This window comes from Sphaeramia orbicularis, chromosome 16 (assembly GCF_902148855.1).
Source record: "Sphaeramia orbicularis chromosome 16, fSphaOr1.1, whole genome shotgun sequence".
NCBI lineage: Eukaryota > Metazoa > Chordata > Actinopteri > Kurtiformes > Apogonidae > Sphaeramia > Sphaeramia orbicularis.
Genome location: NC_043972.1, coordinates 34649401 through 34673835, shown reverse-complemented (window position 1 = coordinate 34673835; position 24435 = coordinate 34649401). Strand labels below are relative to the sequence as shown.

The following is a 24435-nucleotide window of genomic DNA, read 5'->3' as shown; positions in this document are numbered from 1 at the left end:
TTATGTTCAGGCGTACAATGCGTTTGCCAACCGTGTGGCCAGTCTGAAAAGAAAATTGGATTCCCTCAAGTCAACTCTGCCTGGACCTGAGGACTCCCCTATCCCCTCGCCCTCTGAAGATGCTCCATCCCCCACTGGCTCTGACTCGCCCTTTTTGGGTCTGGGGGCAGGCAGAGCCCAGCTGGATCCAGAGCTGGACGGAAAGGCCATGGATGAAGGAGAACCCAGTGACAACAGAGACCCAGAAGACATGGACATGTCTGATGAGGAAGTTGACTCTACTGAAGCAGGGGGTGAGTGGTGACACATTGTGTGATTGTGTTTAGTTGAAATAAAAAGGTGAAAATATCTTTCTCATGTTACATTGTTTCTGCAGGTCAATAGAAAGCCTAATATACCCAAATCAAACTTGAGGCTTTAAATTGTCCCTTGGCAAATCATAAGAAGTGATAAATCACAAAGTGACAGTGTTATAAAGTTGTACAACCTCAGTCTTATTTTGTGGAAATGCAGTGGGGTTTTGTATTCATCATACTGTAACAAAACTGTAAAATGAAACTTTTAGAAGTAATAATTCATAGTATCTGTGAACATCACTTTGATCGTATACGTATACAATAGATCTGGCCAAAGTAATCTAGTCAAAGCCATTTGTTGAAAATAACAAATGTGCAAAAATAGTTTAAATAGGAAAGTCAGAAAAACATTTATTTTGCTTAACAAGGTGTAGAGAATTCAGAATATCTGTCATATCCTTTATACTTTTTTTCCAACATAGATGTGAACTAGTTGTAATGGTCTCAAAGTGTTTACTGAAGCCTTCATTTTTTTCTTATTTAACTTGTAAAAACCACAGAACTCCTAATATTAAGCCGCTTTGCTGCAGTTTTATTAGATATTTGAAAATGCATCAGTTTTTTAACTTCTTTTCACAAGCAGATGACAACAAAGACAAAGTGACCTCTGCCGTTGCTAAGACTACCAAGTCAGATCCTGCGTCAAAGCTTCCAACAACACCCACAAAAGCTTCAAAGCCTAATGCTGCGGTTGCTGCTGCGGTTGCTGCTACGGCCGCTCCAGTGACTCCCACCTCTGCTAATGCTCCAAGTGCTTCGGCAAACCCCCTGGGAGTCAATCTGGCAAAGGTGGACCTGGGAAAGATCAGCTCCATCCTCAGCTCACTCACATCAGCTATGAAGAACACCGGTAGGTTTGGAGTTGATATAATGGTGATCACATTCTCTAAATAAAATCACTGTACATTGGATGCAAACACTGCTTGTAAGTCATCAGTGTACAAAACCTCTCTAATGCCTCAAGACAGTAGAGCAGTGGCTCCCAACCTTTTTTGGCTCGTGACCTCTTTTTAACATCACAAATTTCTGGCGACCCCAGACATTCAAAAAGGAGACTTTTTTTTTTTTTTTTTTGCTAAAATTAATTTGTTTTTGATCATGTAATAGTTTTCTATACTATGTTGGAAATAAACGTTAATTTTAGATTACATTTAGTCTATATAATGTATATTATTATGGATGGAGGCAGAAAAGCCAGGTTGAGATTATTGCACAAAGTGAGAATTTTATTTTCCTTGGTCAGGATATGTACAGTCAGTCCAGCTTGTATTTACAAGGCTGCAAGTTAATACTGACCAAACAATAACTCAAACTATGAATTATGAAAGAGCTGCAGCATCTGAAACTGGCCACAGTGAACATTTGAAAGATAAACAGTACCACAGTGTTTCAATTTCAGCTTCACAGTTTGTCTTTTGTATATTGTGATTGCCTGTCTCAACTCACAATATATTTTTTATTAGTAATTTATTTATTTATTTATCTAGAAATTTCAGGTGACCCCATTTGAATTCCAGCAGACCCCACATGGGGTCCCGACCCCAAGGTTGAAAAACACTGTAGTAGAGATTATGTCATTGACAGGGTAAAGTGTGTGAACTGTCCCTGGAGTTTTACTCATACCCAAACTATAATGAGAGAAAATGTTGGAACAAAGTTTTTGCTTGTGATACTGCACAACTAAAATGGATCTGGTCAGACTTATACAGCCTTATACTAGCACAGAGGAGCGTATCATTGAGTGTCACTGTTCTTCTATGTTCTTCGATCTATCTCCATTTGTGCTACCAGTGTGCCTGAGACAGTAGGGCTGGTTTAATCCACTGTCATTCTTGAAAAGGAAAATTCTGAATTGTTTTTGTTAGTTTAGATTTCTTTAAATCAATCACACTTATCTTGGATGCTGCCTATGAGTAGTGTCTGTGTTGCTGTGGGGGAGAGCTGGTTTGGGTGGAGCATTGGCACATGAGAAACCAGCCTGTGGTATTAAAATGAATAAATCAATGCAAGAAAAACACACAAAACATGTGTATTTTGTCCAGATGTTGCACGGTGTTTCAAAATTCAGTAGATGATGTCACAGTTCTTGCATCCATTAACTATATACAGACTTTGAGTTGCACAGTAACCCTTTTATAAAGATAATAACGCCCAAGAGGTTGTAGTTTCCAGTGATTTTGAGAACATCTGTTCCAGGCTATTATTAGGAATGACATGATGATCACAGCTTCACTGATCGATCGAAAAACAGACATTTTCTGAAAGCCTTTACCATTTGAATTTAATGTACAATACTTTTTAAATGAGGGGTTGATATTTTATTTTTAAGCATGAGACAAAAGAATGATGCGTCCTTTCAACCCTCTCCCTCTCTGTCCTTGTCTGCTCCTCAGCAGCCAGTCCATCACCTCGACCAGTTCCAGGGACACCCACCACTCCCTCCGGTCAATCCACTGCCACTAAAACGACACCCCCAAGCCCTGCTCTGGCCAGTATCCTGTCACGGGTCGACATCACACCTGAGGGCATACTGAATGCACTGTCTAAAACAAACACACCGGGTAAAACACACATACATTATGTTTAATTTTTATGGAAATGTTAAACTTAATGCGACTAATCGGCAAGCCTAAATAGAATTTTCTATTTTTTTTCTTTAGTAATCTGCTGTGAAAACGTGCAGTGTTCAGTTTTTGTTTTGCTCATTATATTATAAAGTCCATTTACCAATATGGTATTAACTGTTTCCAGAAAATATGTAAGTCATTACTTAAACCATTTTCTCTCTGTTATTTGTGTTGCCATGTGGCAGCTCCTTAGCTCTGAAGGTGTGAATCAAATGTTTGCCATTTTCCACAATTCCATTCACTTTTTTAATAAATTGTTTTAATGTTGCCTTGCAGCAGCATCTAACTGTCACACACACATGTAAGGGGGTGGAATTGAAATTCTGCTGAGTTCTCTTTGGAGCTTGACAGGTGTAGATTCTGTGTGGGCCTGTGTAATCAGCATGTGTAAAAATGTTCTGTTATTTTTGTGGATCTTCTGATCTGTTTGTTTCCTTGGGCAGGTTTGTCTTCTCTCCTCCAAAGTGTGACCAGCACCACCTCAGTTCCTCCTACGCGAACTTCCCCAGAACCATCAGCAGTAAAAACCCCACTCACCCCAACCACTCCAAAAACAAAGCCCACTCTGGGGAACAGCCTCAAAAGAGAAACACCCGGAAGAACCAGAGACTGGGACAGAGACAGGCAGCTGTCCCCTCCTCCTCCGCCTCCTCCACGTCCTTCAGCTCTGCCCGTCTCCGCTCCCAGCCTAGAGTCTAAAATTAACAGTTTCTTACAGGGTAATCCAGGCTTTAGTCTCGCTCTGGGTGATGTCAGCCCTGATGGTGTAGACGGGACCCCGGTGAGAGATGAGGCTGCTGGCACTCCCACACAAGATGAGATCATGGACACACCTGGTAGCGTGCCAGAATCTCTAGGGTCTTCTGGGGGTCATAACCTCTCACCCACAGCCTATCGCAGCGATCCTTGGGATGCTGTGATCACCCCGTCAGGAAGCAACAGTGATGGAGACTTTGTGAGCTCTTCCTCCTCTTCTCGATACGGAGCTGGGAAGAAAAAACTAAAGGAGGAAGAAGCAATGAATGCAAGGAAGCAGGCTGCTGTCACCTCCCCCAGTAATGACATGATGAAGAGTAAGAAAGATGGACAACACACGAAGATGGGAAACAACAGATCAGTTGGAGACAGGAGATTCTCAGCAGGCTCACGTAAGGCGAGCACAGGCTCAGATGATGGTGGTCTGAGCGGAAAAAGAGATGACAAGGGGAAGGGTCAGGAGTCACCGGGTAGGGAGGGGAAGGAGGGTCAGTACCACCGTATAGAGACATTAGTGTCGCCCTGCACTGAAGGGGCTCCCATTCAAACTCTAGGCTACTCCAACCGGCCACTTGCTGGCGAGCGCATCAAGACTGTAGAGAGCATCCGTGTGATTGGCAGAGGTTCTCGACGAGGAGGAGGTTCTAGCAGTCGGCCAGGAGCAGCGATGTGGTATGAAGAGGAAGAGTACATGGAAACTCAGCCTCTGTCGCCCCACACCGTCCCCCCACCTCTAAACATCGGCCTGGGAGGCACAGAGGACATTGCCTCCTTGCAACTTCCGCTGCCTCCTCCTCCCCCTCCTCCTCCACATCTCCTCCCACATCTTCATCCTCCCCCATTACATCCTCATGCACTTCCTCCTCCCCCAGCTCAGTTCCAAATGCCCTACCACCATTCTGAAAACATCCAGGTCCCGCCTCCGCCACACCCCCACCAGCATCCTCCTCCCACCTCCCCCTTCTTCAACACTCCACCACCAATCCCTCGACCGCCTCCCCCACCACAGCGTCCTTCCACTCCACCTTTGCTCCCCCCAGTACCCTCAGCAGTCATGGTTGGGGGGGTGTTGGTCCCAGTCGACCGTCCCCTGTCTCTCCCTCTCCATCTCAGACATGAAGGTGCAGAGCGAGGGGGGCCAAGAGGAGGTAAACCTGGTCCTCTTCCCCTTATGCCATCATTGCTAGGTGAGCCCCCAAAGTTGCCCCGCCCCGGCACAGTTAAGGAGCCTTTCATTCCTCGCCATGCTCCCCCCCTCCATCGCCCTGGTACTCCAGGAGTCCCCCCACCCTTACTAGGCAGAGTGAAAGAGCCTCTAAATCTACCTCCTCTGCCCCCCTCCCCCTCCTCCACATCCTCCACGGCCTCTCCCTCCTCCCCTACCTCCCCTGCAGTCGACACCGCCCCCTCTCGCCCACCTCTACCCACTCATTCAGCTGGTCCTCCTCTCCAAAAGCCACCTGCTAGCCCCCCAGCTCAGCCCCGCAACCAAACCTCTAACCCAGTCCCCCTTCTGAACTTGCCTACTTCCCGGCCCCCAATCCTCACTGAACCCATTCCACAGAGACCACTTCTGCGAGGCCGACCCCCCTCTCAACATCGTCACCACAATGTAGGTGGCTTTCGAGGGGGGAAGCGTCGTGGCCCTCCCTTCGCAGGCGGTCCCTTCCATTCATCGAAGAGACCCTTCCTGCCCCCTCGCTACTGAAGTGGTCGTCTGTGACATGTTGAATGAGAAGTTCAGTCCACACATCTAGCTAAACGCAGCGCTGAGTGTCTGTTAGACCTGCTGGTATGAGCCCAGATATCCTTACCCTGTTCATTAGCTTGAATTAAACTACACTGAGTTGTGTGTAAATAGCTGATTAAATCTTCATGCTTCAGTTAGGTAGCCAGCCAGTCAGCTTACACTGTACAGTACATGAGGTTATCAGTTACCTTACAGTGTCATGTAACCAACCCTGAACAAACCCTTTTTTCCATCTCTCCATTCACAGGAAATAAAAGTTTCATTCAGGTCTGGTGATGTAATCGTAGGGGGAAAAAATCAGATAAAGTAGAAGCAGAAAAGGAGTAACATATTTGGGGTAAACTTCCTGAGAGAGCAGGAGAGTGAAAGAGAAAGGTATGGGTCTCACAGGATACAAAGAAAAAACAACTTTAAAATGTTCGGTTGAAGTGATAATGGTAGTCCAAAGTAATCTCTTCCATGAGTGAATGGATGTGTGCTGCGTGTCGTACAAATTTCTTTGAAGTGATTTTTTTTCCCCTTTATTTTCTTTTGCAGCTGAGGTTGTTCTTATTTCTGGTGTACCTATTGTAAATATTCTTCTCTTGCTAGACCTTTTCCACCCTTCTGTCCCTTTGCACTGTATATTTCTAAGCTTGTATATATAAAGACTGAGTTGATACAGCCTTTTTTTCTCTTCAAGCTCTTGTCTCTGTAAATGAAAGACAATGATCGTCACTCATGCCCCCCGTCTTTACTGTGATTGAGGCCTTGTATAAGCTTTAGCCCCTGAAGGAGTTCTGTGCAGTATCTATCGCACCTCTCTGTCCTCCTCTTGAAACCACCAGACAGAGGAGAGAAGCGACAATGATTCTGTATTTTTATTTCCAGCATAAATGTCTGCCTGTTCGCGCTTCAAATTAGACTGAGTCATGAAGATACTCAGTGGTGGACGGGGCATTTCAGCTGAAACCACACTCTTGCTAGGCTTCAATATGTACTGACTTGAATAAAATCCAGAGTTTCAATTCAACTGGGGGGGAGGTATTTTATTTGGTGACTATCACTTGAATTGCGCTGTTTAGTTAATTTGCGCTGTTCAGCTGATACTTATGCCTTATTTTCATTTACCTACACAGCTACTGCCACTTTCATAAAGCATTATCTTTTAACACCTTTATGCTGTTTTTTTTTTTGATGAATTGGAACATTGTCAGTGGAGAAAAAAGGACTTGAGCTCATCAGATTTTATCTGAAAATGGTTTATTTTAATATCCTGTAGTTTTGGCTCTTTGATTTTGTTTCTTTGCTAATTTCACTGCTTTTCACTCACATGGCTTCGATCAGAAACACTTGCGTGTCTTTCAACACCTGCTGTGTCTAAAAGGGGCACCAAAATGACACTCTTCTCCCTCTGTGCAGTGTTTTTATTGAAACTGTCTGGCACTGATAGCAGTGTATCCACATACTGAGAAGTGCATGCTGTTGTTCAAAGCCTCTTGTCTCATGTTTTTGTCTGATCATGTAACTTGTTGTCTTTTCTGCCCACTTACAAACTCAGCTAAGAACAGTTCATTCAGGCAAACTGAGTATCTCGCACATAAAGTTGTTGAACAGATACATTGTGAAAATGTAACTTTACTGTCAGTACAGTGTCTAGCACTTCATTTGAGTTGTGATGTGTTACGACGTTTCATGTTACATTCACACACTGTAACCTGTGTGACTGTTATCCACCCGTATCACTTTGCTGTGCTCACATTATGCGGAGAGAAATCTAGATTCTTATAAACATCTTTTCCATTCTAAACAGTCATTTATGCAGTTTAACACTTGAATTTACCTTGTAAGTGATTTATTTTTTTTGACCAGAGGACGAGTTTGACAGAAGATGCTGATGGTCTGTGTTGAATGACTATCACTGCTGTTCTCATCAACGCTGTATCACAAGTGTCAAATCCTTTCTGCTGTGATAAACATGCATACATTTATTTGTCACTGTGAATATTTTCAGAATTTAAGGTGACCAGCAGTTAGAATTCATTTTGCAAACACTATCTTAGTATAAGCAATAAGGAAGTTTTGTTTTTGTTTTTTTTTGTGAATGACTTGCATCCCCTTCCACACATAAACAGAATACACATTTGTTTGCACCGTTTGACTGTTAGAAGGTGGTGCTCTGTTTAAATTGCACATGAAGCCTTTTTGTGCAGCTATTTTTTCCCCCTCATACAAACCCTCTGGGTCAGATGTCTTTTGGGACAGAGGACTGATTTAGGCTCTTTATGTTTGCATGTCTGCATAACATTTGCACACCACATTATAGTATCTTAAAGTTACAGAATAATGGTAGTGCTGCTTCATTCAATAGGTATTTGTGTATTACGCAGACACGCATTTTACTTCACAATTAACATACAATGGGTAATATAGTATCTGTGATGAATGAGTAACAACTCTTTGGGAAATAACATTAGCTCTTTATATAATCTTATTAAGTAATAGGTTATTTTCATTGTATGTACCTGTATTAATCAGGTTATTTGATATATGGATGAATTAACTCTAATATCTAGTATTTAAAAGATATATGTCCCATTATGCCCAACCGTATATGCTCATTGAAGAACTGATTCATTATGATTAGTACTAGTAAGGCAGAAAACATCTTTAATAGGCACTTACCTGTAAGAGGTCAGTTAGTGTATTTACATCAAAACACTTGTTTATAGACTAGCTTTCAGATAAAACACCACAGGTGTTTTTATTGCTGAAAAAGGGGAGATCTGTGAGTGAATACAGCACAATCTGGACAATAAACTAGTTCAGATGTCAGAAATGTGGTCACTAATAGAAGTAACATTGACACTTATTTACATGTATCATTTATGTGCGCAGATGCTTTGATAGGGAATACTGTTGGAACTGTAGGTGGATCTTTTTTTTTCCTGAAAGGGCTGTAGCGCCACCAAGTGGCCATTCAGTGGTACTTCAGTTTACAATTTTTTCAGGTTGAAAATACTCGGTCTCGTTTGCCAACATTTGACCATTTGAATGGAAAATATTACAACTATTTTCACGTTCCCGAATAGAATTAACAATGTTGTTAATTGATGAATTATTTATGTTATTACAGAGTAATTACCTGTTTTAAAATGTAATGATCACTGCGCACAGATACTGAATTTGATCATGTATAAAGAATCAGCGCGTTTTTGTAACATTTTTCACAGAATTGGCTCAGAGTTTGCCAGAAGGTATATTTTAAACAGGATCGTGTATTTGTTTCATTTATTGATAACTGATCTTGTAAAGAGTGCTTCGGTACTCACACCTTTTAAATGCGGTTATAAACCTGTTTTCCCTGATGGATGGAGCAGTGTGAACCCACTGCTCTGCCATGTTGAAGCAGCAGGTCGGTGTCTGTGTTTTTAAGTATTTAAGGTTATTCATCAGTGAGCGGCTCAGATGAGCTGTTTTGCTGGTGCGTGTGCTTCTGTTGGCCTTAAACGCAGTATGTGTTACTACTTAACATTTCAGAAACATCTGACACAAATCCCCTGACCTGACTGTAAACAGCTGTGGGCGTTAACATCGCACAATTTTCAGTCATCCCTAGAATAACTTGAGTGTCCCGTTCATTATCCACAGTTCCTCTGTCGATGCGCGTTCTGCTCTAGACGCTCAAGGACGCGCACGGTGTTTTACGTCAGCGTCACTAGGGCCCGCCCCCTCACTCATCTTTAGCCAATCGGCGTCACCGTTGCTCTCCTTATGCGTGCTTCCGGTGTAATGGCGGCTTGTAGTGAAGGGGACAGTAGTGTGGAATATGTGGATATGTGCGTGTGTTTGTAGGCAGGTGGTTTTGGGATGGCGGTGACACAGCTGTTCAGACTGGTTGTCTGTCGGGCGCCAGCTCGAGCGGCTGTCCGCGTGCAGAGGAGGTACAGCAAGGTGTGTTTAATGGATTATATTGAGCTAACATTAGCCTCCAGTCCAGTCAGGAGGTTCAGGGTAGCAGCTGAGTGTGTGTGTGTGTGTGTGTGTGTGTGTGTGTGTGGGACCTAACTGTCAGTCCAGCTGAACATTGAAATGCCTGAAAACTTTTTTTTTTTTTTCAGTTTTGTCATACTTTAATAATGTAGCCCTTTGTAGTCTGTTTAATCCAATAATAGAGGCCCTACCAGATTCTTCATTTACTCCTTTTCTCTCTCAGTTATGTTGTTGTCAGTCAATATGGGCAGTATTAATGGTATTTGTTGTTAACTACATGGTAATTATTGAATACTCTCGTTGATTTAGTCATACTGATTTACTAGTAGAATTGCAATTGACAGCACCAAATAATAATTGTTCACTCAATGTTTGATAAAGATGTATTATAAACACTACAAAAGTATGCATTTAAGATAAGATATCCCTTTATTACTCCCACAAGTGGAAATAATTTTATTAGTACAGTTGAAGGTTCCTTACTGGAGATACTTCATTTACGCCTCTTGGTTTATTTAAAATCTTTGCATGGTCATTATGTGGTTGTGTAATTACTATTGGCACAGTTAAGTGACAATTTGTTCCACTAAAGTTTGGATGTCTCATCTGTAATCGCTATGTCTTACACTAAGTTTAGCAATAAGTTCAGGTTGTCTGGGCAAACATTACATTACTATAACCATGTTTCACATTATCATTTTAAACATAATCTTCTACAGTTAATGTCACCTCATGCATTCATCCTTGTTGAAACCATTTCTTCATTGTGCTCTTACAGGTTTCCCCCATTGTATCTGAGCATCTGCGAGTGTTTGAGGCACTCAGAGAGAAGCATATAAACAGAGCCCGAGTCGAGGCCTCAGAAAAGCCCCTCACTATTCACCTGGATGACGGTCAGACAGTCAGAGGAAAAGCTGGTGTCACAACTCCACTCAGTGTTGCCCAGAGTGTCCGGTAAATACAGGAGGAACACAGAAATGTGATGTGTTATTATCATTGTTCCAGTCCACTCCTATAACAATGGTTTCTCATTGCAGTGTAAAAGGAGCGCTGGTCAGTAAGGTGAATGGGGAGCTGTGGGAGCTTGGACAGCCGCTGCAGGCAGACTGTGAACTAAAACTGCTGGGATTTGACACAGTTGAGGGCAGACAGGTACTAACATTTTTTTTCTTCATTCAAAGCACCTGAGCTTGTTCTCCACATTCTTTCACCTCAGGGGAAAACATAAGATTGAAAAAGGACCAAATGTATGAATCTACCAAAGACAACTATGTGGCTAAAACAGTAAAATAAATGTTTTACTCCATAATTCTGCAGTGGTTGTAGCCACTGGGATGTTTTTGGGTATTTCATTTGCTGTAACTGGAGTCCATAGGATGGTAGTACCTCTGTATTTTTCTGTAATGCCCTCTGTTATAACAGCTACAGAAGTTTATATCTTGTCCTTTACTTAACCAGTAATCCTAAATATGCAGTGCCCTATCAGTTAGCTAACTCTCTCATTGGTAATCGTATGTTTAGACGGCATGGAGGACCGGGATGTGTGTCCTTGGTGGAGTGCTGGAGGGAGTGTTTGGTGCTGAAGTATGCAGAGAAGGTGTGTCAGAGCTCGGCCTTTACTGTGACCATCTCCTGGAGAACAGGTGAGACATTAATGGGATCAGTAATATGTTCAAAAGGAACATTGGGTGTCACTTTATGCAAATGTATGTAATTTTGAGGCATTGCAGTATGATGACATTTTTACAATGGTAAAGGATTCTTTGTTTTTTTTTTATCATAGAGCTATATGTATTTGTTGACTTGGAGCTGTCCTCTATGTTTTCAAGGGGTATAAGGGCTGATTTGGTTCTAGTATTTTTCTTAAGTTTGTAGAAAACTTAGGTCTCAGGTAGATGGTTAAGGGATGTAGGAGTTTTTGTGTTTTGTTTTTGTTTTTGTTTGGTTTTTTTTACATGTGAAGCTTTTTACCAGTGGCGGGTGCTCGTCTTTCAGAGAAGGGAAGCTCATTGTCGGCTTACATCAAAAAAATTGTCAAGTTATTACAAATATAAATTTGGCCCTCCGTTCCTTGTGATTTGTTTATTTGTGTATTTACAGTGCAAGAAATGAACAAGTAATTTCGTAGTGGTTTCTCTCTCGATTTCACAAGCAGAATGCGCAACGGTATTAAACTGATCTCTGTCAAGTGAAGGAGTAGATCTCAAAATAGCTGTCAATCAAATGGGATACAGCCTTTCGACTGATCCTCCAATCAGCACGTGGAAGCCCAGCATCCAGCCTGGCCGAGCTCCGCCCACAGCTCCATTCACCCCCAGAAACACTGAGCATCTGAGGGCAGGACAACATCGTGGCATTTATCCAATTACCGTCCAGTTTTGGGGCCATGGAAAAAACTGTTCCACTCAGTCCCATTGAAGTGCATGGACGCTGAGCGTCTACGGGCAAATGCACTGAGCAGAGATCGTATGAGAAAACAACGCAACAGGAATGTATGAGAAGTGAACAACATCGAGTCCGTTGATTTGTGATAAAGCTGATTCTGAACGAACTCGCCTGTGAGATGAACGTGTTCTAACACATTTGTAGTCAATGAAATGTCAACACAACCGTACATATTTGACCATTTAATTTTCATAATTTTAGGGGAAGCCGAGCTTCCCTATCAGTCTTTGAGAAATCGTCTCTGCTTTTTCTACAAAATACATAATGCATATTATTGTTATAATATATGTCCACATCCAGTACTACCAAAAACTGTTAAAACAAAACTTTCTAAATTGCTCTGGGTATCAAATGTAGTCATTAGATCTTGGAAAACTTTTTTTAGTCACTTTGATTAAGCTCTGTGGTACAGTCACTTTTTAAAATTTTTGTCATTTTTAGTGCTACATTAGGTGAAAAGGAAATAAACTGGGGACACTGCAGGTTATGATTAGCTCCCTTAACCACTTGACTACATACCACCTCAGTATTGTAATCACCCCGTGATAATATTTTATTGCACATTCCCTCTACACTAATGTATATGGAGCCTCTGACATCTTTTTTTCCCTCATCATCTTAAAGCTGGTTTTCCTTAAGATTTTTTTAATTAAGATTCTTACTGGTACTCTTTTTGTTTTTTGTTTTTCTTTTTTCCTTTTCTTTTTTTGTCTGCATCAGATGTATTAATCAAGTGTGTCCTCTCCCACAGCGCCCTGTCACTGACCGATGTGGAGGAAAGATGTAAGGAGATTGCAGCTCTTAAACTGCCTCTTTCCAAATTGGAGCTGAATCCAGAAGAAGTTCAAGAGCTCTTTCAGGTTAGTTACCAGTAAAGCATGGGTGAAAAACTTATTTGTGTCTTTCCTGTTTGCTATTTAAGACTCAGTGTTAAGCGCGTTGATTTGAAGATGTTGTTAGTTTAGGTAAAGTATCAAGGTTTTTTTTAAGATGTAATACTTGTAAAAAGTATATTTTATCATCATAATATTGTACTCTGGAAGCTGTGTTGTAGATATTTAGGCTGGTTAACCCTCTTTCCACCTTCAACAGCTTCTGCAGTTAAATGTTTATATACTTAATGTTCCCTCTAAAAACGTGCAACAATGTTACTCTGTGTACGAGTGACGCCTGTGTTTGTTTTACAAGGTCAGATACCTTGTTGTTGTACTGTGATGTATGAATTTTCTTTGTGTTTTGTTATAGAACAATAAGCTCAGACTGCAGCTTGTTGAGGAGCAGATGAATGGCCCCATCATCACAGTATACAGGCATGTAGTAACACATATGAATTATGTCTCCACCTGTGTTATCTGAGTTCTAACCTGATATAACTTGTTTCATCCTTTCTTTGACTCAGATGTGCCGACAACATAGGGGTCTGTAACGGACCCCTCCTTCCACACACTGGACTCCTCAAGATCTTCAAGATGCTCCAGGTGCATGTATAATTTTTATGTAATATCTATTATCTTGTCATTGCTTTATAAGTGATTGCACAGTTGCAAATGTTGGTATCTTTGTAGCTGTTTGAAAAATTGCTTGCAATTGACAAACCAGTTTCCCCTCTTCACTTCACCTATCGGTTCCTTAAACCAATCACAATTTCTTATGTAGAACAAAGTCATTGTGCAATGATTTGCCCTGACAGTAAATCCCCACAAGAGACACACTTAACAACCTTTACTAACTGGGCTCATACCAAATGAACAATATGTCCACACATATTTTGCATCAAAATGCTAGTATGCTTGTTTGGTAAAAGATTTTGAATATATTCCCAGAAGTAGTAATACATTCATCATCACCTGGAGCCTCATCCTCAGCCTGTGTGTCTTCAGTTTTTTACGTGTTCCTTTGGGTGTATGTGCAGTGTAGAGAAAAAGACACACACTGTTACCTGTGTTTCATTCATATTACACAATGCCCTCACTATTTTTATAGTCTAGTCTTTGATGATGCTGTCTTATCTTTTCTTTATCATTTTTGGGTTTTATACCACACACTGTGGTTAGAAATCAACAGGTTCATCATTGTTTTCATCTGAAGTCCATGTGACACAAATGATTTGCTGATGCCTTTTTTTATCAGTGTGAACAGTCAAAAAAATCAACTTTGTTTGGAAAAATAAAAATATTATTTGTGTACTTTCAGAAACTACTCATCACATAAACAACGGTTAAATAATGTAATGATGTGCAAATTAATCCAACACAAAAGAAGCCCACAGTATGTGAAGTCCTTCACCCAAAAGACACAAGAACCAAAAAGGCCATTCAAATCTTCAGTTTGTTGGTAGCTAGGAGGTTCTTGCTGTTTCACATAGAAAAATGTAAAACACAGATAGTAGGAGGGGAGGAAAATGTAGACTGAAATAGTCTATTCAGGCAGGCTTATTCCAACAGCCTACTTCCTGTTAGTCAGACTACATGACCCCTTGAAATCTGGTTTGCTGATTATACGTAAAAAAAAATCAAGACTAAAACAACTCCATTATTAATTTCTGTCTTACATACACTACTGAAGCTGCACTTTTTATCCCAATCTTATCTGAAATGTTTTATTTGGTGCCATCTGTGTTGTGGGACACATGCTGACTAAATGGCAGCCAGGCTGGAAATATCATCATCACAGTGTTGTGTTTGTCAGAGGCCAGTTTCCTGTTCCAGGCGCTTACAAACACACTGTCATCCATCAGACGTCCTGTCACTCTCAGCAGTTCAACCTTCCTCTTCTGGCTGACCCTCACTCTCCCTTTATCTGTTTTTCACTTGGTGTTTTTTTCCTCTCTGCCTGCTCAGTAACCATATTCCATCTCCGTCTGCCCTCTTACGTTGCAGCTGTCGCCTGTGACACTGTCCAATCAGACGGAGTCCTCAGGTTTGATGCGTCTGTTAGGTGTGGCGTTTCCAGGCGGGAAAGAGAAGGAGGAGTGGGAGAGGGAGCAGGAAGAGGCACGGAGGAGGGACCACAGACGCATTGGAAATGTGAGATGAAATCCAGATTAGGAGGGATGCATGAAACAAAGCCATTTAAATTAGAATGAGGAGTATTTCCTCATGGTAACAGTCAGTTTTTCTTGTTTCTGTTCAGGACCAGGAGCTGTTCTTTTTTAATGACGTCAGTCCAGGCAGCTGCTTCTTCCTGCCCAAAGGAGCCCACATCTACAACACCCTCACAGACTTCATCAAGGTGAACAAAATAGGCCTCAGTCTTCAGATGTAAACAGCCTGCAGGAGTCACTCTAAAATGTACTCTGGACATCAGGTTGGAGTCCACCTTTAAACAAACTCAACCCCTGTCCTGTCAGTGGAATCAAACCAAGTATTAACTAATGACCTGCTATTTACACAATGAAAACTGAACTGGCTTTAGTACAGGCCTGTTACATTAAGACAACTAAGAGCTTCAAAAAGTTTCAACACAGGCCAGTACCATAATTCATAAAAGCTTTTGAGGCCCTGTTTATAGTGAATAGCCTTAATTAAACATTGCTCATAGAATAATACAATTTAAAGTTTTTTTTTAGCATACACGTTGAACCATGCAAACACAACCTCCCCCGCTCATTTTTTCAATGACCTTTTTCTTGTGATATTTGTACACATCCAAAAACCTGTTGACATCTAAGTCTTTCATAATGTGTTTTCCTTCCAACCAGAAAAATTGGGTTTTCTTTTGGGTATTCATCTCTATGCATAGCACACCATCAGGGCTGACTGTAACCTGGCTAGACGCCATGTGTCATAGACTGTGGTAGAAAACCACAGTTGAGAAGCATATTCTGAATACTCATACATGCCCAAAGTATGCTTCTTAAACCTGAATACTATCATCACATTCTATATTTCTTAATCAGAAAATGCTTCAGTCAGAATAATTTGGAATATCTAAGCAAAATGTACTGTTTACGTCACACCTGTTAAATTCAGAATACCAATGTGTGCATGTAAATGTATAGACTGTCATAAATACCATAACTAATAAATACCAGGTGTGCCAGAAGCTTGAAAATGCAAATATGCATGTCCCTTCTTGTCTGAATCCGACATGTCCTGAGGATGGACGTGTTTATATGAGGATATTACTGTTGCTAGCTTTCAATTATGATAGTGTTGTAACAGTGTGACCCCGTCTTGCACTCATTGTCACACACATCCTTCCTTCCTGATGTCTCAAAGAGTGAATACCGAAGGCGAGGCTTCACTGAGGTTGTGACCCCAACTTTGTACAGCACTGCATTATGGGAGCGCTCTGGCCACTGGGAGCACTACAGCGAGAACATGTTCACTGTGACGTCGGAGGGATCTCAGACCTACGCACTCAAACCCATGAACTGCCCTGCACACTGGTATACACACGCACACACACACACACACACATGTCATTACAGAAGTTTAACAGTGTGTGACTCTTCTGTTCTGTGTTCAGCCTCATGTTTGAGCAGCGTGTTCGCTCATGGAGAGAGCTTCCAATTCGTTGGGCTGACTTTGGGGCACTACATCGTAATGAACTCTCCGGAGCTTTAGGAGGTCTCACTCGGGTTCGCAGGTTTTGCCAGGACGATGCCCATATCTTCTGCACACCTGAACAGGTACATAAAACAGATCCACAAATATCTTTTTCACACTTTCTTGAAATGTATAACGGCTCTAAATACAAGTTTAAACAACAATCAGGATCTGATCAATCAAACCACATGCCAAGGTGGTCTCAGATGCATTTAACTACATCTTTTGACCTTGTCTCCCAGTGCGTGACAAGGATGTAACAGGAAAATACCTCATCAGTGTAGGACATGGTGGTTGTTTCAGTGACATTGCAACAACACTTGGAACAAAAGGGAAACAACAGTGATGTATGGTCTCAATAGGTGAAACAGGCCATGCATGTAGATTAGCAACAATCTCTATTAGTTCTTGAAACATTTCTGTTTTCTTAGCTAACTGATGCGAAAGAAAAATCTGGCAGTTGTCTGGGGGCAGACTGACATAGCATGTGCATGGGCCTCCAAGCAGAGGTGACACGGACACTAAAGAAATCTGAACTTATGATAAACACAGGCATAAATGGCAACGTTCTCAACTGTCCACTTGTCACCAAAAGCACATTCTAAAGCCAAGTACAAACATGGTCATGGATTAATAGATTTTGCTCTCGTAGTCCTCTATAGACATGCTCAGGTTTTGTTACTGCGATTAGAAGCTGTTAATAGGACACATGTGGAGCCATATTACCATGATTAGATGGGTTGTACAAATAATTCCTGAGGCATTCCAGGAGGCCTCAGTGTGGATGAATGAAGGCCTTTGTCTTGTACAAACATACCTCCATATGTTCATCTCTGTGTCGGTACAGTATGTGTAAAGCTGATCCCTCACATTCTCATGATACTGATCGTGCTTCATCAACCCCTGTGTTGGCAGCTGTTGAACCACGGAGCTCAAAGTCACATGATAACCATCAGTGTGGCAGCGTCTGAAATACTAATTCAGTTTCTGCAGCACATAATTAATGTTCTGTAAATACACTACCTGGTTTCATGGCTTACCCCAGTCTTGCTTTAATTTAACATTTAATGCTTTGCCTTCTCTTAAATGTTTCATCTAATGTTTGTATTTTTACTTTTTTTTACTCACTTTTCTTCAGCTGGAGCAAGAGATTGTGGCGTGTTTGGATTTTGTCAGGTGTGTTTACGAGGTGTTTGGCTTCTCCTTCCACTGTCTGCTGTCTACACGCCCTACACCGTGTCTAGGAGAGCCTGAACAGTGGGACAACGCTGAACAGGTGAACACATAACCCAGTTTTATCATCTTTAGATATGCCAAATGACCTCACAGCCCAGACATGACCAGCTGTGTAAATGTGTATGAACTGTAAGCAGGATTTAGTAGATCACAGCAACAGAAAGAAATCTTGAAAAAAGATGACTTGAGGTAATGTTATTCACTTAACAGTTCAGTAATAAGACTGGTACTTTCCCCTAAAGAGCTGCTCCTTGCCGTGCTGCTGCTCTGATGTATATCTCTAAACCCCATGGATACTTTTTAAATAGGCACAGCAACAATTTAGACTGATTCAATTGAGTGTAATTGAACATTATGGCTCAGAGCTCCCATAGCTCCTTAAAGCGCACACACAGAATGATGGTCATAATGTACTTCAAAGTACTTACCGTCTCTTCTACACCTTACTTACTGTGCATGTGTGTGTGTGTGTGTGTGTGTGCGTGCTTGCGTGTGTGTGCGAGTAGCAATTGGAGAGGAGTTTGCAGCACTTCGGTGAACGCTGGGAGTTGAACCCAGGAGATGGAGCCTTCTATGGACCAAAGGTCAGTCACAACAGCGGCAAACTGTTAAAAAAAAGTGGTTTAAACACACAAAAATAAATGTATTTAGAACACGCTGACTCTTTTATTTGTATTTTTTATTTAACCAGGAAAATCCCATTGAAATTAAGAGCCTCTTTTACAAAGGAGTCCTGGCCGAGATAGGCAGCAGCAAATACAACACACAGTTACAAGATTACACAGTTAAAACACATAGGACAGACACATTTGACAATGGTTAGTAAAAATAATATTTACAAGCAGATTAAGAAAAAGTAGTGCAGGTCATGGAATCAGCCTCAAAAACTCTGTTTGGACTTAAAAGCTCTCAAAGAAATTAACTCAGTTTCCCGTCTTTCTGCAGCTGATTCCATGCACAAAGTGCAGAGTAAACAAAAGCCTTTTGACCCAGTTCTCTACAGGCGAATGGAACAGAAAGCAATATATGATTTGTGCGAAGCAAATAAATATCACAACTTCTCATCACAGTCAGTGCACAAATGTAGACAGGCAGGAGGTCAAGTATTGCCTAATATATAAACATGTATCAATGGCTAATCCTTCTGGTGTCCAGAGCAGGACATCCTACCTGAGAGTGCAACTCACAGTGGTGAGTCGACGCTTTACAGTTGGTAATAAACCTCAGAAAAGCATAGCAAACAGTGTCAACCATTAGAGGACATTGAGCAGAAGCATTCATGTGTAAAACTTCTCCATAATCCAACACAGAGAAAAACGTTGCAGCAGCAAGGTGCTTTTTTGCATTAAATGAAAAACACAATTTAAAGACCCCATGAAATCTAATTTGTATTCAAATGTTTTTCATGTGATATATGTTGCATTACATATCCCCTGCAGACCATTATGTGCCCCAGCTGCAGACAAAAAGTAGATTTCTAGGTGTACTTTTATAGTATCTCCTGGAAGATGATAAAAAGTATTCCAATGACTCATCCTGCATTTCAGGATTTTTTTTTGTCATTCTAAACCATTGAACTAGCTTTTTTGTAACTAATTTTGTATTGGTTGAAACACTTCCTGAAATGTTATATCCCAAGTAGAAGATTTATGAGCTAGAAGCAGGTATGGGTCATCATTGGGTCATCACTAGGTAGTCATAGGTCATTACTCTGCAGGTCTGGGCTTTTCCAGGTGGGAGACGGCCTCCCTAGATTCCTATTTACCCAGAAAATATGTAAAAGCAAATACAGCTCCAGGAGCTGTTGCATGGGGACTTTTACGACCCACTTCTGTACTTACTCTTCTTGAAAAACTGTGTAAAGATTATTTTCATAGTCGCATATTTTCCATCTCTTCTTTTTATTGCAGTATTTATTAAGAGAATGACTCAGGCGATATTGTTTTATTTCTGACTCTGTAAAGAAAAGTTTTTAACATAAAATAATACTAGTGTCACAAGGCAGCAGAGACATCATGAAAGACAGACAAGTTATGGCTTACAGAATATTCGTAGAGAGTTTTAGTATGAAAAGACAACATGTGGGATAATGTGAGCACCAGAGGTCACATTAATCAAAATCTGAAGCCATTACATCACCGAAGATGATCTAACAGAGATCCAGACCTTTACTAGATCGACCTCAGCGACGTAGCAGATCATTGCCTTAAACTGTGTCATGACAGCGAAAAGGCCTAATGCACCCTTGGAGCACATTCTTGGTTTTCTGTGAAGAATGTTTCTAAGACGACAGTATGCATCAGGAGGAGCCCAGCTTGAGGCAGAAATGACATGATCAAGCTCATGCAGAGGCAGTGTGGAGGTAGGTCAAGTCAGGGTGAGCGTAGACACACATGATGCAAACAAACAGTGCTTCTTGTCAGCTAGCTAGGGCGTGTTCACCTAAAGAAACAGATCAGCTAGTCTTGACACCATTTTGTAACAATTTCTATTGACAAAAATGCATCTAGGGTCAGATATGATCGGCTGGAAATGATGGAAGTGAATCCTGATGCTCACTCACTCCTATGTGTTTTATAGATTGACATCCAGATTAAAGATGCTATCGGCAGACAACACCAGTGTGCGACCATACAGCTGGACTTCCAGCTGCCAATCAGATTTGATCTACAGTATGTTGGGTGAGTCGATGGATGGTAGATACAGTCGTGGAAAAAATTATTAGACCACCCTTGTTTTCTTCAATTTCTTGTTCATTTCAATGCCTGGTACAACTAAAGGTACATTTGTTTGGACAAATATAATGATAACAACAAAAATAGCTCATAAGTGTTTAACTTAAGAGCTGATATGTAGCCATTTTCCATGGTTTCCTTGATAATATCCAAAATCACTTCAGTTCTTACATCAATAGCTATGGCATTGTACTACCAAAAACATTGCTTTTAGGCATTCCATGTTTTCTTTTCTGTCTGTTTTAGTCACATGATACACACAGGAGTTACTACTTGATTGTATAACCATTGTTTTTGATGACTTTTGATGGTCTAATAATTTCTTCCACGACTGTAGATCATTTGTTCTTTTGGCTGTTGTTCAATGCCTTAAAACTGAACATCGTCATTTCATTGTAGATCTGTAGATACGGATAATTCCTCAACAATAAATCCAATGTCATCATCATGTGTTCTATTAAATATCAGAAAACTTTAAGATTTTCAGATGATTATCTCAAAAGGCAAGTAATAAAGCCAGGTAATTCTTACCTTAATCAAGAAGTTGTATTTGTGTTCTGGTTTTGCCTGTTTTATTGACCCACATGTTCTCTGATTATTCAACCGTTCAAGTCTGTCAACACAGCAGTGTAATTTGATCTTTAAAACATTAGTGTATTGAATTATCAGTTTAGACCTGCATGCTCCTTGTTAAAGGCTTTTCATCTTTTATTGGCCTGCCCTACTTCTCCCTCTTGGTCTTATTGTATCAAAGTCTTGACTCCCTTTCACAGTTAAAGACAAAAAATCATATTTTCTATGTATGAAGTGATCAGACAGGGAGGTTATGTTGTTTTTGATTAATCCAGCAAATTGCACACTGGCAGATCACGTTGGCCCTACAACAAAGCATTAACCCAAATAAAACTGAATGAATGGTCCATTGAGGTTTAATAAAGACAGATAAATCAAAGAATAACTGCCTCATAATGAATGATCCAACAGACATGTTCGTCCTCAAATAGATGTTTTAATCTGAATGAGACTTTGAGCTGTTAAGTAAAGCTTTTAAATAAATGTACTGATGTTAAGACAGATGAAATCTTTGGATACTTACTCTGCTGTTGTTTAACCTCTATTTCAGGAAAGATGGCCATTTGCATCGGCCGGTGATGATCCACCGAGCAGTGTTGGGATCATTGGAGAGAATGTTTGCTATACTGGCTGAAAATTTTGGAGGGAAATGGTGAGATTTTTTTAAGTCTCTTTAATTCATATGGCTGTCAACCACGATGACACTGAAGCCATACCCAGTATTCTGATCCTTTCCTTAGAGCTTTAATATGTTCCATATCCACATCAAAACATATGTTGTCTTGTACTTAAAATCTATCAGGTATTTCCATCATGTCTCAAACAAATCCATCAGTTTATTCAGTTTGTTTCATCAGCGACAAACTTTAATGATTCCACACTGTTTCACAAAGATACAACTTAAATATATCCATATTACACTAGAAATACTGTATTACATTTAGAGCTATTTCCGCAATTAATTCCCTATTTGTCCTTTGTTATTTGTCAGTGATGTATATTTAATACAAATTTGCATTTTCAGAATGTAACCAACAGCAAAATGCTCACATGACTTAAATGGAGCAGTAAATCTCATATCAAGAAAGTTTGACCCATTAAATGGAACTAGGTCTTGTCTTTACATGAAATATACATTATTTGTCAGTCGACTAATCCATTAATTCATTATTCATCACAGGAATGAACTGACTAAAGCTCTCAGATGCACGTTGTGGAGCTAAACGGACTACATGTGCCTCTGCAGCATAGTGCAGTAGTATAATTTTAAAGTGGCTAAAAATGGAAAGACCCAAAATAACCATGATGTTTTTGTCTTTCCCCATTGCAGGCCGCTGTGGCTGTCCCCGGCGCAGGTCATGGTCATTCCTGTGGTGGGCAGCAGTGAGTCATATGCCAAGCAGGTCAGTCCCAAAGCAACACACCAGGTGTACTTTGCACGTTTTCCTCATTTGCCTGATGTTATTACTCCTCTGACTAATTTGAGACACACATTACAGATACAATCTTAACTGAAATACCTCTGGGTTTTGTTAAGGTGGTCCAGCGGTTCCGAGAAGCCGGTTTCATGGCTGATTTCAATGACGACCAGGGGGCCACCTTAAATAAGAAGATTCGCTCTGCTCAGATCACCCAGTATAACTACATATTTGGTAAAGACGTTCACCACACCTTATCTGAAACCCTCACTTATTGCTGCTGATGAAACAAAATTTAAGAGTGCTGTATTTGTGCTTTTTTGTTCAGTGGTGGGGGAGAAGGAGAGTGAGACGGGGACAGTGAATGTAAGGAGCAGAGGAGGGAAACAACTGGGGAGGCGTCCCATAGAGGAGGTGATGGCATCCCTCATACAGCTACGAGACTCCAGGAGCAACACGGATGAATTTTAAGAAAAAGTTCTGGAAATAATGTATCACTGATGTAATAAATATTTGTTTGTTTGTCGAAGCTGTTTAAAGTTGTGCCTGAGAATGTGGCTGCTATATTTGTAATAAAAGTTTCTAAAAATGTGTTGATTTGTCTATCTATGGCACTGACAAATATATTATTATCCAAAAAAATACAGAGAAGAGATTGAAGGTTGTTTTAAGATTATTATCAATCTAATACCAGCATTGCTCAGCTGTAGCTACAATTTGTTTGCAATAAGACATTAAATATGCAGACCTCTCTCTTATGTAAGTCTGTGTCATGGTATCAGAATAGAAAGCCAGACAGACCTTTAAAAGACTGGAAGAAAGGGAGGATACAGAAGGGGATTTGACTAAAATAGGAGAGGGAGCAGCAGTGTCAGGGCTGTGTGTTTTCATGTGTGTTTAGTGGAAACAGGGAAGTCAAGGTAAAGGTCAAAGGGATTGGAAGTTTTTCCTTTTTAATTGAGAAAGGGCAGCAGGATGGAAAAGGCATCAGTCACAACAGTGATACAGGAGGTGAAGGAGAGGAGGTGTCGGCTGCAGGAGGAAAAATAGAGCGGACGGGACAAAAGCACAGCCTTGACAAATCTGGTTGTGAAACAGGTGCAGCTGAGTGTGTGTTTAACACTTCTGGAGCTGTTTTAGTGGGTTAAAGAGGAAAGGTGAGGCAGGTTCGAGCCTCAACTGTAGTGTGGACAAAGGTCGTCTGATTTGTAGAAAGACCAGTTACACCATGGCTTAAATCTGTCGACGCAATAGTTGAGCTGGGAGTTGTAAGAATTGAGCTTGAATAAACAAAAATATCACTAATTTCAAATCTGTGTTGAGGTAGTTAGTGTGTTTTAGTAGAGCAGAGCCAGGCTTTAATGTCCCAGAGGGGCAATTGAGTTAACAGGCTGCAGTCAGTAATGGCAACAGTAAAGCACAGCCATTAATAAAACTGTCAGAATTGACAAAGCGGTACACAGGTTAACACCAGTGTCTCTGTTTTCGTTGTCACCAGTCACATAAGTTAGTACCTATAGAAAGCAGAGAAAAGGAAGGCATTCAGACTTTAAGGGGCCTCCCTGAACAGCAACGACAGCCATCTGTCTGCTGCAAAAAAAAAGCTAAATAAAGTCCTTTCAACTTTATTAACAGAGGGTATCATATTATCTTCATGGAGGAAAGTAACTAAGTACATTTTCTGAATTGCTGTGTTTAAGAACAGTTTGAGATTTTTCTCCTATACTAATTTTGCTTTATGTGACTTTGGACTTCCAATCCACTTCATTTCACAGGGATTATAATTGTATTTAGTGCGTTAGATTTGTTTTGCAGCTTTAGTTACTCACTGCTTACAGGATGAAGACTTTACACATGTGAGAACTGTCAAAATACCAGTATTTTCCAACCTTTTTGGCTTTTATGACTTGTTTACAGCTATGCCAAATGGTGACTTTCCCTGTAAACGTTTCATATGGTTTCATTTTAATAAATATTGAAATCATCCAATGCATCATTACAAATCAAAGAATGAGAA

General features: G+C 40.7%; 1 protein-coding gene and 1 long non-coding RNA gene across 5 annotated transcripts in view; one reads left to right on the top strand and one right to left on the bottom strand.

Moving 5' to 3' along the window:
• The window catches only part of tars2 (threonyl-tRNA synthetase 2, mitochondrial), a 30388-nt gene extending 7377 nt beyond the window's left edge, over positions 1-23011 (top strand). The window contains exons 1-19 of one of the 4 annotated variants that reach the window (XM_030157145.1): positions 5455-8849; positions 8884-9422; positions 10240-10415; positions 10499-10613; positions 10983-11104; positions 12658-12766; positions 13152-13216; positions 13306-13384; positions 14786-14932; positions 15039-15137; positions 16127-16296; positions 16377-16539; positions 17595-17732; positions 18199-18276; positions 20273-20373; positions 21551-21652; positions 22331-22403; positions 22538-22652; positions 22747-23011. In XM_030157145.1, coding sequence (XP_030013005.1) covers positions 9339-9422; positions 10240-10415; positions 10499-10613; positions 10983-11104; positions 12658-12766; positions 13152-13216; positions 13306-13384; positions 14786-14932; positions 15039-15137; positions 16127-16296; positions 16377-16539; positions 17595-17732; positions 18199-18276; positions 20273-20373; positions 21551-21652; positions 22331-22403; positions 22538-22652; positions 22747-22889 — 2079 coding nt within the window. In that variant the 5' untranslated portion in view covers positions 5455-8849; positions 8884-9338 and the 3' untranslated portion in view covers positions 22890-23011. Of the gene's footprint in view, positions 1-10; positions 294-939; positions 1207-2749; positions 2918-3426; positions 8850-8883; positions 9423-10239; positions 10416-10498; positions 10614-10982; positions 11105-12657; positions 12767-13151; positions 13217-13305; positions 13385-14785; positions 14933-15038; positions 15138-16126; positions 16297-16376; positions 16540-17594; positions 17733-18198; positions 18277-20272; positions 20374-21550; positions 21653-22330; positions 22404-22537; positions 22653-22746 lie in introns of those variants that run through there. The other 3 variants (XR_003937624.1, XM_030157144.1, XM_030157143.1) reach the window with 3 other exon arrangements.
• LOC115434990 (uncharacterized) lies at positions 10618-19593 on the bottom strand. The gene is made up of 3 exons (XR_003937625.1): positions 18355-19593; positions 13250-13258; positions 10618-10630 (listed from the first exon to the last, which is right to left on the bottom strand). It is a non-coding gene; the product is annotated as an uncharacterized LOC115434990 (long non-coding RNA).
• Positions 23012-24435: the final 1424 nt, after the last annotated feature.